The sequence below is a fragment of the Vitis vinifera genome, chromosome 17 (assembly GCF_030704535.1).
Source record: "Vitis vinifera cultivar Pinot Noir 40024 chromosome 17, ASM3070453v1".
NCBI lineage: Eukaryota > Viridiplantae > Streptophyta > Magnoliopsida > Vitales > Vitaceae > Vitis > Vitis vinifera.
The window spans coordinates 15,533,679-15,552,060 of record NC_081821.1 but is presented as its reverse complement, the minus strand read 5'-3'; the positions used below and the strand labels follow the sequence as shown (position 1 = coordinate 15,552,060).

Sequence of the window (18,382 nt, the reverse complement as noted above, 5' to 3'; positions counted from 1 at the left end):
TATTATCTTCTTTTTGTGGACCACTACACGAAATACATGTGGTTTTATCCCATGGCTACCAAATCGAGTGTGTCAACTATTTTTCCACAATTTAAAATTTTTGTTGAAACTTGGTTTCAAGCCAAAATTAAAATCCTTTACTCTGATAATGGTGGTGAATTTATTTCTCTCAAACCTTTTTTAAATCTTCACGGCATTAGTCACTATACTACTGCTCTTTACACCCCGCAACAAAATGGAGTCTCTGAACGCCGTCATCGACATCTTGTTGAAACTGGCCTCACCTTACTTTCGGATGCTTCCTTGCCTCTTTCATATTGGCCTCATGCTTTTCGAACTACCACCTATCTCATAAATAGGCAACCGACTCCTCTTCTCACCAACAAGTCCCCCTTTGAGGCTCTTTTTGGACAGAAACCAAATTATCTTAAATTAAAAAAATTTGGTTCGCTTTGCTATCCCCTTACACGTCCATATAATAATCACAAGATGCAACCTAAGTCCATTCCATGTTTTTTTTTTGGGCTATTCTCAAACTCAAAATGCCTATATTTGTTTGGATCTTAAGAACCACAAAACTTATGTGTCTCGGCATGTGTTATTTGATGAGACCCAACTGCCTTTTCAATCCGAGCAAGCCTAGAGCCCAGCCCAACCCGAGTCTTCTTCTCATCTATGCCCTACTTCCTTTATTCCATTTTCTTCTCAGCCCGTGCGAGTTCCTCCTCAAGTGATTCCGTCCGTGCACTCCTCTGATTCGGCACCATCACATGTGCTTCCGGCCGATGTTTCTGCTGCATCTCCATCACCTCCAGGTAACCCCCCTCTCTCTTCTCCTAATTTTCCTTTGACTGATGTTCTTAGAAATTCCGGTTCTCATTCGGATGTTCTCATCTCGCATGACCCTGTTCTTCCTTCCTCCCTTCATTGTGTGTTCAAACTGGGAACCCTCGTCTCCACAAAATGACAACCCGTTCCATGAACAACATCTTTAAACCCAAGCAACTTCATTTGGTTTCCAAACATCCCATTCCTCTAGCAATTGAGCCAACTTGTGTGACTCAAGCCGTGAACCATCCTCAGTGGCGTGATGCTATGTCCACTGAGCTCACTGCCTTGATGAAACATGGAACCTGGGATTTGGTTCCACCCCCCCCCCCCCAAACTATACACCCGTGGGCTGTAAATGGGTGTTTCGAGTAAAACGCAAAGCTGATGGCTCGGTGGACAAATTTAAGGCCAGGCTTGTGGCCAAAGGCTATACTCAAAGACCGGGCCTAGATTACAAGGAAACCTTCAGTCCTGTTGTTAGGCCAGCCACTATTCGATGTGTTTTGACTATAGCCGTGATGAATGGGTGGCCTTTACGCCAAATGGACATCAACAATGCTTTTTTACATGGAACCCTCACAGAAACTGTTTATATGATGCAACCTCTAGGGTTTAAAGATACCAGTAAGCCTGATCATGTGTGTTGATTGAGAAAAGCCATTTATGGGCTTCGACAGGCTCCTCGAGCTTGGTACACAGCTCTGAGAACTGCTCTTTTTCAGCTTGGGTTCAAAAATTCCAAAGCTGATTCTTCTCTGTTTATTTATACACATGGTCCTATCATTTGCTATTTTTTGGTTTACGTTGATGATCTTGTAATTACTGGCAATGATATTCAGTTTGTGGATCACATAATTCAGAAATTGGTTGAAATTTTTTCCTTAAAAGATATGGGAAACCTTAGCTTCTTTCTGGGAGTAGAGGTTATTCCTACTCGTGCTGGTCTGTTCTTGTCACAGCATCAATACATTCGTGACTTATTGTCCACAACGAATATGCTTGGTGCTAAGGATGTGTCCATTCCTTTATCCACAACTGCTTCTCTGAAATTGTTTGATGGCACAGCACCTGTTGACAGCACTGACTTTCGGCGTGTCATTGGTAGTCTTCAGTATCATTCACTGACCCGACCGGACATTTCGTTTGCTGTGAATAAGCTATTTCAATTCATGCATAAGCCAACTACAGCCCACTGGACAGCCACGAAGAGACTGCTTCGTTACTTGAAACAAACCATTTTTCATGGTATTCAGCTTACTAGAAACACAACTTCAGTTTTAACCACGTTCTCTGATGCTGACTGGGCAGGGAATGTGGATGACAGAACCTCTACTTCGGCTTATATTAGTTTTCTTGGCACAAATCCCATTTCTTGGAGCTCCAAGAAACAACGAGCTGTTGCTCGCTCATCGACGGAAGCTGAATACCGTGCTCTTGCCAATGTTGCGTCTGAAACTGTGTGGCTGAACTCCTTACTTCATGAACTCGGTTTTCCACTCAAGGTGCCTCCTTTGTTGCTATGTGACAATCTTGGCGCCACGCATCTGAGTTTTAATCCAGTTAATCATTCTCGCATGAAGCATATTCAGATTGATTTACACTTTGTCCGAGAGCTTGTTCAAAATGGGACCCTTCATGTTCGTCATGTTCACACGCAAGATCAACTTGCTGATCTCTTGACAAAACCCTTGTCACGGCAACGGACTGAATTGTTACGTACCAAGATTGGTCTTGCCGATGGAAGCTCAATCTTGCGGGGGCATATTAAGGAAGATTGCCAAAATCAAGATCAAGTCAAACCTTCATGATTTCAGCCTACAATCAAGCCATTTGAATAAAGTCTTTGATCTGTTTCTATTTATGTGATTATTAGCCGAGATTGGTGTATAGTTATTTTGTCATAGTAATTGCTGTAAATATTTCCTAAAATAGTTCTCTGTGATGTTGTATATATTTACGTACAGATCAATTGAATAATAGAGGAGGAAATAGTTTATTTAATCCAGCAGTATATTTCTCTATAGTTGTGATACGCTCTTGAAGGCCTCCAAGATATGTTGCTAAGGTGGGTTGATAAACAAAGGATGGAGCTTCTCGATGAATAGGCAAAAAGTGGTCGATTTTGATTTCGCCCTTCTCATCGATAGACTTTCCAATAACATTAATGATGCGGCTAAGGGTAGCCTTACCCACAGGCACGGTGATAGGAGAACCAGTATTGAGAATTCTCTGTCCACGCACGAGCCATTCCGTTCCATCCATAGTGTTTCACTGCCACTTCAGGTGGACCAGAACTTGCCAGTGCACTCTGAGCTTGAAGCCTGCACTTGGTCAATTCAGTTGGGCAAGCAAGAAAGGAAACAACAACTCCATCCCCAGCCCCAGCAACGATCTGGTGGTTGACCGTAAATGGGGCACTAGGTTGAGACCTCAGTAATGCCTCCATTTGTCCCCTCACTGAGAAGAGTACAACATTGAAGGCTAAGAACGGTCTCCTTCTTCACTTTCTTCTTTCTTTCCTTTATTATCTTAGAAGCAGAGGCGAGAGGCTCCTTCCCAGGCCATGAGATTTCTGGTCGTCCGGTGAGTGGATGGACGATTGATGCTTGCGGCGGTGACGACAACGGTGGTGAAGATGGGGTGATTTCTGAAGAGAGAACCATTGGACTTCTTCAGTGGGCGTCGCCGGAGACGAAACTCGTGACTGTCGCCCCTCTGAGCTTCCTTAGTGCCACGGATGGTATCAGTCATACCCGAGATCCTCCTGCAGCAATGAACAAGGCATCCAAACACTTGTATCCTTCTCAAATATTCATTCTGAATGGTCAAGGTCAGCTAGACTGGAGCAGTTCGGTGAAGACAGCAGCAAGATTGCACTCACGGCAAGGTGCAATGGCATCAGGTTCGTCAGCCAAAAATCAATCATATATGAAATAAAAATCACAACTCAGAGCCCATGATTTCCGCCATGAGACGGCATGAAAATATCACTCTTCTCATAAACGATATAGTCAATGGCAGTCATGAAGGAGGCTTTCTCTGAAAATGGCTCTAGTTCACTAGACAAGGCAAGGTCCTCCTTATTGTAGAAATTAGGAAACTCTTGAGTTAATGGCAACACGACTTCTTTCTCGTTGATCGGTATAATATCCTTAGTGACAAACTGATCCAGATCAACCACGACTGTAATATTTCCTCAAGATACAACTTGAGCATTACCTTGCTTCTTTCCTATCCGAGATCTTTGCGCAAACCCAAACCATCTGGAGGAGCTTTATTCATCCATAACCCTCATAAGCTTAGTTCTACGATAGCTTTACCTGAATCCCTCAGGTAGGGACATACAGCCTGATGTACAACAAGGTAGGATACCAAGAACAGGGGAATGGCAAAACAAAACAGAGCACAAACCAATGAAACCAATAAAACAACCAGAGCCATGTTTCATGTTTAGATCAACAGGCTTGGCTGTAGGTGAGTGATCTAGAATACGTTCCATGGAGATAAGAACAAAATAAGACTCCTATATGATGCATAGTAAAAACTAAAACAGAGTAGTATCATTCTCAAATCACCCCAAGGAAAATAGATGAAATAGCCATAATAAAATCCATGGACCAAATAGGAATCGTAAAACTGAACGTATAATCGAACAAATCCACAGAAAATATCAAGAAAAAGGGAATAAGACTATAGTGTGATAAAGAAAATCCAAGGATACAGGGCAGTCATACCTCTCTTTTCTCCTCCCTCAAGCTTCCCTGTAGCTGCCTCCCTCACCTCTGAATATCCAGCTTGCTCCTCCAGAATCTCTCATTTTCCCTCTTTCTTTCTTTTTTTTTTTTTGTCACCCTCCTCTCAATCAAGCAAGGAATCCCCCAAATATCTCCCGGTAGCCTCCTCAAAAAGCACCACCCTCCCTCTGCAGAAGACCCTCCCCCCCTCTAACAGAACGTACCCATCTCTGAATTTTCCCCTCCAGGTGTCAACCATTCATTGGCTCCTTCAACTCCACTACCTGATTCAATGAAGGCCAATTACGAGGTGACACGTGGTTCCTTGAGATTGTGACACCTGTCAACAATTAGCTGCAGAAAGTGAGCCCCAAAATGGGGGTCTAGGATAAATAGTAAAATTATGACTCCTGATATATATGTTTTTTTTAATGATTATATTTATTTTTGAGTTGCAAATTATTTCAAAAAAATTTAAACTCATTAATAAATTCAATAAAAAATACCACTTGATTTGAAGTTCATTTTTCTAGTGAGAAAATTTATAAAACAATAATTATGTGCATAAAATAAATAATAGAGTCATTATAAATCAATTTTTATTCATAAATTTATGGTCTTAATAAGTTTATTATTTGAGTTTTAAATTATTTTAAAAAATTATTAGAGTTGTTAATGAATCCAATATATGAAGTCTTATTTAATTTGAAGTTCATTTACCAACTGAAAAGAAAAAATCAGAAAATGATAATTTTATATAGAAGAGAAACAATAAAGTTTTTTTAAACCAATTTTTATTTATAAATTTTTGGTATTAATGAGTTTATTATTTAAGTTTTAAAAATTAATAGATTTGTTAACAAATCTAACATATTAAGTCTTATTTAATTTGAAGTTAATTTGCCTAAAAAAATCAAAAAATAATGATTCTATGTAGAAGAAATAATAGCATGTGTGTTTTTTCTATTATTTTTAAAAATTGATGAAAACAACTTTACTTGTTATTTAAAAGTTATTCTCTATTTCACTTTGATTTTAAAAATTAGAAACAGAGAACAATAATTAAACGGTATTATGAATTTTTAAAAATTATTTTATGTTTCTAAAAAATAGAAAGTTGTTTTTAAAAACTCTGCTAAACGGGCTCTAATTTTTAAAAAATGTTTTTAAGCTAAATAACAAGAAAGAGTTTTATGATGTTTTATTAAAACCTAACTCGTACTTTTAAAATAAATTTTGGTCTATAGCTTATTAATATTATTGAGCTCCTTCTTAATATTAATTAAATTGGTTTTTGAGTTTTAAATTATTTTTAAAAATTAATAAATTTTATGTATCAAGTATAATTTGATTTGAAATTTATTTGTGTAATGAATTTTTTTAAAAAATAAAAAATAAATAAAAATACGTGTAATTTAAAGGAAAATCATATTTCAAATTTTTTTATATCGATATTATATTGTGAAAAGAGAAAGGGAGTGGGATCATATTCAATTTTATTTTTCTAAAGTTTTATGTGTTTTACTACTGTTTTTAAAAACTGGTGAAAACAATTTCTACTTATTCTCTAAAAACTATTCTTTATTTCACTTTGTTTTTAAAAATCGTTTTCCCAAGAACAACGGTCAAACAGTGTTAGGAATTTTTAAAAACAGTTTTTTATTTTTTTGATAAAGATTGTATGATATGTAATAAGACAAACATTGATATAGACTAAAAAAACATTAGAAGATGGTTTCACTATACACAAGATACTATAAATCCAAAGGTATAGAGACACAACATTCCTATTACTTCCAATACATGAGTACATCATAGTGGGAGGTTTATACTCCATACATTATGATGGAGCAATGAGTGTGTTGGTGCTCATAACTAGACAAGGAGCTATGAATGATAGTTAGAATCCTTATAATTTTAATGTAGTATGGGTTCTTGTAGAAGCACCTGAAGGGATAAAACTCATAAGTGGAAGTTGGTTTACAAAATGAACAAAGGAGTAGATGGAAAGGTTGAGATTTAAGTGGTTAGGTTGTAGCTAAAGGTTATAGTTTGAAACATTTTTTTATTATAGGAAACCTTTTCACCAGTAGTTATAATCAAATCCATTAGAGTACTCTTATCCATTGCGGTGTATCTAATTTATGAGATATTGCAATAAGATGTCAAGATAGTGTTCTTAAACGTTTATCTTGATATTAACATCTATATGATGTAACCATATATTTTCAGAACAAAGGATCTTGTATGTACAAGAAAGTGAAGGGAAGCGTGGTAGTGCTCTAAGATCTTGTAGGTAGATAACAATCTACTCATTGGGAATGATGTAGAGATATCGTCATCAACCAAGATCAGTTTTTCTACTCAATTCTACAAGGGACACCATCTAAGTTTATCTATCTAAGTTTATTGTTTGTTCCTTTGGTTATTCATCATTGGGACACCACCATAAGTTCTAAGTTAATTCTTTGTTTCTTTGGACTTTTATCATTGGGACGCTATCATAGGTTGCATCTAAGTTAATTATTTGTTCATTTGGTTTCTAATTATTGCGACACCATATTAGGTTTAATTTTATTCTTTATTCCTTTAGACTCTTGTCATTATGGTGCTATCGTACATTGTATCTAACTTAATTCAATTTTCCTTTGGACTCTTATCTAAATTTATTTTATGTTCCATTGGCTTCTCATTATTGGGACACCATCCTAGGTGTAATCTAAGTTCATTATTCATTCCTTTGGATCCTTATCATTAGGACGTTATCCTAGGTCCTATCTAAGTTTGTTATTTGTTCATTTGGTTTCCTATCATTGGGATATCGTCGTAGGTTCAATCTGAATTTATTCCTTGTTCCTTTGGACTCTTATCTTTGGGACGTCATCCTAGGTTCTATCTAAGCTTTTATTTGTCCCTTCGGTTTCTAATAATTGGGAAACCATCCTAGATGCAATTTGAGTTTATTCTTTGATCCTTAGGACTCTTTCATTAGGATGTCATCTTAGGTTCTAGTTAAGTTTATTATTTGTTGTTGTTGTTGTTGTTTTTTTTTTTTTTTCTGATCATTGGGATACCATCTTAGGTTCAATATAAGTTTATTCTTTGTTCATTTGAACTCTTATCATTGGGACGCCACCTAAGGTTCTATTTAAATTTATTATTTGTTCCTTTGGTTTCTTATCATTGGAACAACATCCTAGGTTAAATCTAAGTTTATTCTTTGTTCCTTTTTGAGTTTTTTCATTAGGATGTCATCCTAAGTTCTATCTAAGTTGATTATTTGTTCCTTTCATTTCTTATAATTGGAACATCATCCTAGGTTTAATCTAAGTTTATTCTTTATTCTTTTGGACTCTTATTATTGGGACCCTATCCTAGGTTTTGTGTTAGTTTATTCTATATTCCTTTGGTTACTCATCATTGGGACACAATCCTAGGTTCTAAGTTTATTTTTTGTTCCTTATTTTTGTTTTATTTTTAAAAGGGTAAACAAAATAAGAAAGAAAACCCTAAGTGTGACTCCTTATTTTGGAAAAGGTGGTCTGTGAAAAAAACCGGATCGGGCTTGGGGGTCAGGTTACTTATTGGGAAGGTACGGTAAAGACCGCAGCACCCCTCTAAGTCTCTAAAGTCGGGTCTCTACTAATAAAATGAAACTGGCGTGGCAATCAATAGGAAAATCACTGGATACTCAAATCGATCATGCACATATGAGAATCAAAATACTCAATAAAGAATAATCGAAGTGGGAGCGGGACATACCTTGGCATCAAATGATCAATGTGCTATCAAGAGAGTGGGTTAGTGCACAATTAGGAAATAATCCTATGTACGTCATAGAGCAGAATACATCAATAATGCATGACCATCGAATCAATCAATCATAAAATCACATATGTCGGGCTCCCACCAAAAGCCATTTATTTTGCATGAATTAATATCATAAATTTCATTATTCTGGAATTATGAAAAATTCATTCATGCTTAATAAAATCAAGAGGAGTAGAAGATTGTTCGAAAACCATAGTGGAATAAAAACTATTTGAGAGAAAATTGGATTTTTGAAATTTATTTGAAAAATTGGAGTGTCGATGATTTGTTTGAAAATGGGGGTCTTGAGAATTAAATTTGAGGATTGGAAATTTGGAGGCTGAATTTGAGAGAGAGCGGAATCGAAAATTATTGGGAATAAAAAACCGTGAAAATTTTATTATACTAACAGGAATCTTTGGAAATCGTTCGAGTCGAAGGTGGAATTCTTTTGAAAATAAACACATAAGATGATAATAATAAATGAATAAATAAATAAATAAACAAATAAATCGGTATTTTGGGAATTAAATTTTGAAATAAATTAGAATTTTGAAAATTATTTAAGGATGGAAATTTTAAAAATAAATGAATGAATAAATAAATAAATAAATAAAATAAAATAATAATAATGATGAAGATAATAGTGATTAAATAAATAAACCTGAAAATTTGAAAGTTTGGAAATCGAAAATTAAATTTGGAGATCGAAGTTTTGAAAAATTGTTTGAAGATGGAAATTGGAAAATAAATAGATAAATAAATAAATAAAATAATAGTAATGGAAAAAATGACAAAGATTAGACAAATGAGTGTGGAGATTTGAATTTTGAAAATTAGCTCTTTGAAAATGTGATTGTTAAAATTATTCGAAAACGGAAACCGTGAAAATCATATTTAAGAAAAGAATTTTGAGGAATTAAACTTTGAAAATGAGGATTTTTGAAGTTAAATTTGAAAGTTTTTTTTTTAAAAAAAGAAATGGAAAGTTAACCTTGGTATCAAAGATGGAGAGTGTGTATAAAATAAAAGGATAAATAAATGAATAAGTGGATATAAAAAAAATGAAAGGGAAATAGTCATTAGGGATGTAAGCCGAGGGTGGCCATGCAAACCATGCAAATTGGAAGCAAATGGGCGGGCCTAAGATGGAGGGGCGCTGGTAAGAGTGAGAGTGATCCACTCTTGGATACCCATATCTGCTGGAAAATGCCGAGAGATGCCGATATTGACCCTCCGATCCAGACACTATGCCTTCTTGTAGGAGGCGTCACCACCCTGATCTTCATGTTGCTGGGAGCAAAGGCAGTGACATCTTTGTTCACCTTACCAACAATACCTGAGAACATGGTGGAGTCCTCACTGAGCGCAATGTTTCCATACAAGTCATTCCTGATATCAATGTCACGTTTCATAATGAATTGTGGGCAGTTTCATGAATTCCGGCTATTCTCTTTCCGATCAGAAATGGTTGGAGGAAAGACTTCAGGGTAGCGGGATCTCTCAACACCGATTGTCATCGCTTGCCTATCAGGAAACTCATGGTTCTCCTCAACTACAAAACAGCCCTGGACGATCTCCAACTCCTGCTCGTAGTCAGTGCAACACAAGAGAGCTTCTCCTTCATTGTCATAGGCCATTTGTCGTTCCACTGTTGGAGTGAAAGAGAACCCTGTCTTGGGAAGGGTTCTCATCAGAGTATCTATAAGATTTCGACCAGCCATACCCAGCCGGAAGATCATGCTTTTCCTCAAGCCTTGGGCATCTTGTGAAAACATAGCCCTTGGTGAAGACGCTCTAAAATTAAACACGCACCCTGGGAGCTGCAGTTCCGACGACGACGGCTTGCATGCATCCCCCCGGCAGCATCAGCAAAACTTGGGCTTGTTTTCAAATGCTGCCAAGCGTTCCCAGCCAAATCCTCTGCAGTCGGTCCAAGTTTAGGGTCCTCCAACCCACTCTTGGTTGGACACATGTAGAGCCACACCTCGTCATCAATCGTGCCTCTAAAACACGGGTGCATCAAAACCATCCCAACCACGTTCGCACCCGTTATTCCGAGCGACTAGACCCGGACCATTAATGTATATGAAACGTTCGCTCCGTGATAAGCCCAGAAGATCTTGTCGGACCCCGAAGCCCAACTCACGCTATATGGATTGATGTCTATGTTCAGAAGCCAAGCCCATTTTTCCTACTTCAACATCATTTCCTTTTATTGTATTTGCAAATATTTGCTGGTTTACTTTTGTTTTAGGGCAGTTATTAGCACGACTGCAAGTCATGGGTAGTGGGTGAATGAGTCTCCTACAGACTCGGACACCATTAGCTTCATTTCAGTTGTTTCTTTGATGTATAACTTTGGAAAGAAGAGAATGAAAAAAGGGGATCAGAAGTTAATGAATTTGTGGTTCATTCTCACCCAAAGAGAATATTTTCTTTGTGTTTGTTGTGCTTGTACTGATTGGGACCTATCATTGGTATCAGAGCAGGTTCATGATGACAAACAAGGAACGGATCGAGTTTCTAGAGGAGAAGCTTGGAGGAGTTCAAGAAGGAATGCAGTGAATGGAGGTGGGAATCACCGACAAGGTCCAACGACTAGAAGAAAATATTGCAAATCTATCTGAAGCATTCCTCTCAAGTAGAGGATCACCTAGCCATAATAATTATCAGTAAGAAGGATCCCACCGAACCAACCGGGATACCGGTGAAAACATCCAGCCATTTTCTTCCAAGATTGCAAAGTTGGAATTTCCAAGATTTTCTGGAGATGACCCGACGGAATGGCTCAATCGTGTGGACCAGTTCTTCGAGTTTCAAGAGATAGCCGTTGATCAAAAGGTGCGTCTAGCTTCATTCCACCTCGAAGGCGAGGCAAATCAATGGTGGCAGTGGTTTCGAAAAGCATTCGCTGAAGGACAAGGGAGTATCTCGTGGGAAGCCTTTGAAGATGAAGTAAGGGCTCATTTTGGACCCCCTGATTCTGAAGACTTCGACGAAGTGCTATCTCGAGTGAGACAGACGGAACATTGCGAGACTATCAACGGGAATTTGAACGACTTGGGAATCGAGTTCGTGGATGGACCCAAAAGGCTCTTGTGTGTACGTTCATGGGAGGCTTGAAACTAGAGGTAGCTGATGGAATAAGAATGTTCAAGCCTCAATCTGTGAAAGAGGCAATTAGCTTGGCGAAAATGAGGGACGATCAGCTTGCGAGACAGAGGCGATTCGCACGGCCAAGTGCCTTACGAGCTTCTGTTCTTGTAAGTAACCCCAATCCTCCCAAGGGTTCCACACAAGTGGCAATCAAAAGGTTGTCATGGGATGAGATGCAGAAATGTAGAGCTCAAGGATTATGTTTCAACTGCAATGAAAGGTTCACCCCTGGACATAAGTGTCAAGCACCACAGTTGATGCTCCTAGAGGGCTGTATACAGGAAGATGAAGCACCAGAGGAAATGGGAGGGGTAAACACGACAAGGGAAATATCCGAGATTGAGGAAGATGACAACGGAAAGGAGCCCGAGATCACTCTACATGCACTAACTGGATGGATTGTACCGAGAACAATGTGAATTAAGGCGATTATTGGAGCACATGAGGTGGTTGCCTTAATCGATAGTGGATCCACTCATAATTTCATTAGTGACCGAGTAGCCGAAGCGCTTCGTTTGCCCGTGAAGCCCACAACACCGTTTACTGTTCGAGTTGCCAATGGGGAAAGATTATCTTGTAAAGGGAAATATGAGAAGCTCACGGTTAATTTACAAGGTAATGAGTTCCACCTCGACTTCTTTTCTGTGCCCTTAAATGGTTTGGATATGGTGCTAGGCATTCAGTGGTTAGAGACGTTGGGTTCAGTAGTTTGTGATTGGAAAAAGAGAACCATGGACTTCATCTGGGAGCAATAGCCTAAGAAACTCCAGGGAATTGAAATTCCACCGATCCAAGACACCACATTGCAGGGCTTCACTAAGGACTTTTGACAACGACAAGCTGTGTTTGCTTTATATGTTCAGCTCGAAGGACAACAGAACAATGAGGAACTCTCATCAGATATGCAGGCAGTGCTGGAGGAATATTCAGATGTCTTTGCTGCGCCTACCAGCTTACCACCAGCATGGGAAATTGATCACAAAATACCACTCAAAGACGGAACCGAAGCTATTAATGTGAGGCCATATAGGTACGCATATTTCCAAAAAAATGAGATTGAAAATCAGGTTCAAGACATGCTCAATGCAGGGTTGATTCGACCAAGCACTAGCCCCTTTTCTTCTCCAGTACTGCTAGTGAAGAAAAAAGATGGCACATGGCGCTTCTGCACAGACTACTGAGCATTAAACGCTGCCACCGTAAAGGATCGTTTCCCAATTCCAACAGTAGATGATATGCTTGATGAGTTACACGGAGCTGCATTTTTTACTAAGCTGGATCTCAAGGCAGGATACCACCAAATACGAGTTAGCACCCCTGATATTCCTAAAACTGCTTTCCGCACTCACAATGGCCACTATGAGTACTTGGTTATGCCATTTGGGCTATGCAACGCACCATCTACATTCCAAGCAATAATGAACTCGATTTTTCGACCGTATTTGCGAAAGTTCATCTTGGTGTTTTTTGATAACATTTTAATTTACAGTCTGACATGGGAGCAGCACTTGGAGCATGTCCAACTTACATTAGTCGTCCTTCGGCAACACCAATTCTACGTCAAGATGAGCAAATGTGCATTCGGCAAACAAGAGCTAGAGTATTTGGGCCACATAATTACACATCGTGGAGTCAAAGTTGATGAAAAGAAAATTGAAGCAATGGTTGCTTGGCCAAGACCCTCCAACATTACCGAGCTCCGTGGATTCTTAGGCCTCACCGGCTACTACCGCAAGTTTGTTCAAGGGTATGGATTAATAGCTCGACCATTAACTAACCTCCTCAAAAAAGAGAAGTTTCAATGGAATGACAAAGCGGAAGCGGCTTTCTTAGCTTTGAAACAAGCCATGACATCCACCCCCACACTAGCCATGCCAAACTTTACCGAACCTTTCACCATTGAAATGGATGCATCGGGAAACGGAATTGGCGCTGTTCTAACTCAACAAAATAGACCAATTGCCTATATGAGTCGAGCCTTGGGAATCACTAAGCAAACTTGGTCAATCTATGCAAAGGAAATGCTAGCCATCGTGGAAGCAATACGATTGTGGAGACCATATTTACTTGGCCGCAAATTCTACATCAAAACCGATCAACAAAGCCTCAAATTTTTCTTAGATCAGCGTGTTGCAACTCCAGAGCAGCAAAAATGGGTGCCAAATTACTGGGGTACGATTATGAAATCATCTTTCGACCGGGTCGTGAAAACTTTGCTGCAGATGCTTTATCTAGGCGGCAAGAAAGCCCATTATTGGTTGCTCTTCATTTTTCGGAAGTGGAAATTTGGAAGCAGATCCGCGAGGCCTCTAAATCAGATTCCTATGTGCAGCTTTTGGGAAAAAAGGCGGGTGATCCTCCTCATGGCAACTTGACTTGGCGTGATGGTTTGCTGCTTTACAAAGGGAAGGTTGTGGTGCCTGCTGATCACTCCTTAAGGGCTAAATTGTTGTATGAAGTTCACGATTCTAAAGTTGGAGGGCACTCGGGGATCCTTCGAACTTATAGAAGATTGCAGCAACAATTTTATTGGCCAAAGATCCATAAAGTTGTTCAAGAGTATGTCCAGAAATGTGAGGTATGTCAACGCATTAAACCAAAGACCAAGGCACCGGCGGGATTATTACAGCCCTTACCAATTCCTACACAGGTTTGGGAGGACATCACTCTCGACTTCATTGAAAGGCTGCCCACTTCTCATGGCAAAGACACAATTCTGGTGGTTGTCGATAGGCTCCGTAAGTTTGCCCACTTTATTCCCTTAACTCACCCATTTACGGCCAAAGTTGTTGCAGAAAACTTTATTGAGGGAGTTGTCAAACTCCATGGAATGCCACGTTCCATCATCAGTGATCGCGACCCAATCTTCATCAACAAATTCTGGCAAGAATTCTTCAAATTCTCCGGCTCCAAACTCATGCTTAGTTCAGCTTACCATCCACAAACAGACGGCCAAACTGAAGTTGTTAACCGCTGTGTTGAACAATATTTGCGCTACTTCGTTCACCAATGGCCGCGAAAATGGAGTACTTATCTCGCTTGGGCAGAGTATTGGTACAATACCACCTACCACGCCTCAACAAAAATGACACCTTACCAAGCTCTTTATGGCCGCCTTCCACCACTTATCCCAGCTTATCCGGATGGCCTTTCCCCAGTTCATGAAGTGGATCAAACGCTCCTGCATCGTGACGAGCTGCTCCACCAACTCAAGACAAATTTAGAGATTTCCATGAACCGAATGAAGCAACAAGCCAACTCCAAGCGAAGAGATATCCAGTTCGCAGTTGGTGATCAAGTCCTATTAAAGCTCCATCCATATCGTCAGCAAACAGTCTTCAAACGAGCTCATCAAAAATTATCCAGCCGCTACTATGGACCCTATCCTATTTTAGAGAAAATCGGAGCTGTAGCATACCGCCTGCAATTGCCACCTACAGCTCGAATTCACCCCGTGTTCCATGTCTCTTTGCTTAAACCATACAATGGCACTCCAGCTGTCACTCCACTTGCAGATAATGGCGTCATAACCCTTGAACCTCAACAGATACTTGATACACGATGGATTAAGCGAGGCGACATCTTCATGGAAGAAAGCTTGGTGCATTGGAAGCATCTACCCCATGAAGAAGCCACCTGGGAGTCCACGAATACTCTTTGCCACCAGTTTCCTCATCTGATGCTTGAGGGCAAGTATCCTCTTCATGGGGTGGGCAATGATAAGCCCAAAAGATCCTATCGGACCCCGAGGCCCAACTCACGCTATATGGACTGATGTCTATGTTCAGAAGCCAAGCCCATTTTTCCTACTTCAACATCATTTCCTTTTATTGTATTTGCAAATATTTGCTGGTTTACTTTTGTTTTAGGGCAGTTATTAGCACGACTGCAGGTCATGGGTAGTGGGTGAATGAGTCTCCTACAGACTCGGACACCATTAGCTTCATTTCAGTTGTTTCTTTGATGTATAACTTTGGAAAGAAGAGAATGAAAAAAGGGGATTAGAAGTTAAGGAATTTGTGGTTCATTCTCACCCAAAGAGAATATTTTCTTTGTGTTTGTTGTGCTTGTACTGATTGGGACCTATCACTTCAGCGTTGCCTCCGGCGATGAGAACCCGACTTAGATTAGCGTAGCTGTTCAGCCATGGTTTTGGACCGTTTCCACTTGCATGGGATGCGTTCCACTGAAACGCTGCCCATTGAGCATCATAATAAGCAAGGATCGGGTGCTCTGGCACTGCCTCTGTGTCACGGACCATGACGCTTGTAGGTTAGAGGCTGTTGAACCACCATATCTCATTTCTCATGCCTTCTATCCCTTCCTTTTTTTTATTATGTTCCTGCTGCCATCATGGAGGCTAGGTAGATTCGGGACCTTGGAGGAGGCTCAAAACAACCTGGGCAGCCATGCGTGCATGGGTAACGTAGACATGGGTGAGATGGCAAGAAGATTGATAAGAAAGGAACATTAAAACAATGAGAGAAAGGGTTTTTGGTGATTGATGAAATTGAAGATGTTTGGTATGAAGAGCAATAGGTGATGAACTTTGTGGGTATGCAAGATGGTCTTAGCTAATGAGGACAAGCATGGTATGGGTATGGTGATAATAAAGAGAGAGAAAAATGGGATAGAAAAGGTTTAATGGACCTAGAAAGAAATGGTGGCATGCATGGCATGGGAAATGAGTGTATACGTGGGTAAGGATGACTTGGGTGAGAACGTGATGATGAACGGTAGGTATGATATGGTAATTGTTAAGGCCTCGCGTCCCTGGTGATCCACGTAGCTGCCAAATGGATGGACGCACAATCTCAACCAATATAGATTCCTGGTTCAGTCGTTCCTGCAAAAGATGTCCGGACAGGGTGTCCGGACACACCCTCCGATGGTTTAGTCAGCCATGGTGAGAGAGAATAATCAGTTGACCTTTTACTAGGTATAGCAAGCTTACCTTCCTCTTTCTGTGAAGGTTCATATATATCGTACCAGAAGCTTTGTTTCCCCCTTTAATGGTAGGGAGATATTTTGGCTTGTCATGATGCCACTAGGTGGTGGCAGGGCCATCATCACCCTACGGGCGGCTGACAGAGATTGTGGGAGGCGCCGCAACTGTCAGAGATCGTGGGAAGTGACTTGCCGTCACTTCATTCTTGTCCTTTCACTCTGCAGGTGGCGGAACGTAGGCCATGGCAGGCTATTATGATGACGTGCAAGACTTGCTTACTTCAGTCAATGATCTGGACAAACATATCCGAATAGTATATGTCAGTTGTCCGGATGCGATGTGGCGGTCGTCCGGATGTTATGTTTGTGAGTGTTGTGTGCCTCTCCTTGAGGAAGTCCGGATAGGAGAAGCGCGCCACGTGTACTCTTTGGGGAAATCCGGATGGGGGTAATCCGGATGAGAATGCGTGCCACGTGTCACTAGGAAGTGTGTGTCACGTGTCATCAGGGGGAGGGGTCCCTACAGTAATGAGAGGGTAGGCATAGAAATGGGTGTGGAGAGGTTGATGAGATATGGGTATAGGAATGATGACCAGGTTTGCATGGTTCTAGGTTCCAATTTGGGGTCAGAATGGGCCCTTAATCAGTGAGCCTACTTGCCTTGAGCACTCAAACCTCTATCCACATGTATCCAAACCAGCTATCATAAGATCAAGAATCAAAGTAGTTAGTTGATGGCGGAAAATCATAGTCCTATCAACTGCTTCGTCTGAGAGGCAAAATTCTCATATTGGAAATGCACAACTACGTCTCCAATTGAAAGCCCTTCTTTCTTCGCCACAGTTGATGTGGTGGCCGCCCTAAAGTCAATTTCTTGTTACCTCTTCACGATCCTTGAATCTCGGGATATGCCAGACAGATTTAAATATAACGGCATGTTCCCTCAGTGGGCCATTCTACATCTTTGAGAAAACTGTAACCTTAAGGACGGATCATCCATTGCTGAATCCCTCAACTTCAGTTTCGGGAACTACGCCATCTTCTACACCAGATTTTATATAGCCAAGGAGCTTGCTGAATTGCTGAGTATTAATCTGAGATCTTTGTTCAACTCTTTTCTTAAGAGGATTACCAATTATACTCCTGTGTACAAATGGCCAAAACCCAGCATAACAACACTGTCTCGTACGCCACTTGCGTTAATGAAAACAAACTTGCCTGTATTTATGTGGTCTGCGCATACTGCGCCTGAAGTCGGACCATAGCCAGAAATAACACTTAAGACACCTAAAGGATACCCATTAAGGAAAGTCGTGAGGCCTTGAATGTTATCTGCCTTAGTCCAATGAGTTCAAGCGACAGTCGTCTTCCGGGTTAGGAATAGCCAAAGTTTTCTCAAAGAGTGACACCCATACCAAAGCGTTTCCACAACCCAAAAGCACTTGAGCACAAAAGCATGAGGAATGAAATAGATAAAGTAGAGCAAGAACTCAAGAAATTATCAAGCAAAACTTCGTTTTCATGAATGATGAACAAAATGCCAGTTGGTGGGATGAGCAGTCAGCTTTTATGTATTTACTCAAACAACAAACTCAAAAAAAAGGTAAACCATATTCCAGTCATTTGAGAGAGAAAACAGAGGAACCAAAGTATGAACAGAGTAGAGCGAACATGATAACAAAACCCAGCAAACTATGCTTAAACTCAATGATGTGAAGAGAAGAAAAACAAGAAATACAAAGTGAAAATGCTCATAAGGGTCATACCTGAGTCTTCAAGCGAAGATGATACAACTTACTTTCTGCTCAAACCCTTTTCAGACCCCTAGCTTATTTTCTCTAGACCTTAAGCATGCTTGCTCTTCAAGTTCTCTTTTCCTCTCTCAAGCCACTCTCTACTCT

At 40.1% G+C, this 18,382-nt stretch overlaps 1 protein-coding gene and 1 pseudogene across 1 annotated transcript; one reads left to right on the top strand and one right to left on the bottom strand.

Annotated features, from left to right (window-relative positions):
- Window positions 1-9,457: 9,457 nt before the first annotated feature.
- Window positions 9,458-10,350, bottom strand: LOC104878094 (actin-like). Its single transcript, XM_010647868.1, is given in 4 exon segments — window positions 9,458-9,795; window positions 9,798-9,855; window positions 9,857-10,077; window positions 10,191-10,350. Coding segments are annotated over 4 exon segments (777 nt in total).
- A 2,181-nt stretch (window positions 10,351-12,531) lies between these two features.
- LOC104878095 (uncharacterized) lies at window positions 12,532-15,309 on the top strand (annotated as a pseudogene).
- Window positions 15,310-18,382: the final 3,073 nt, after the last annotated feature.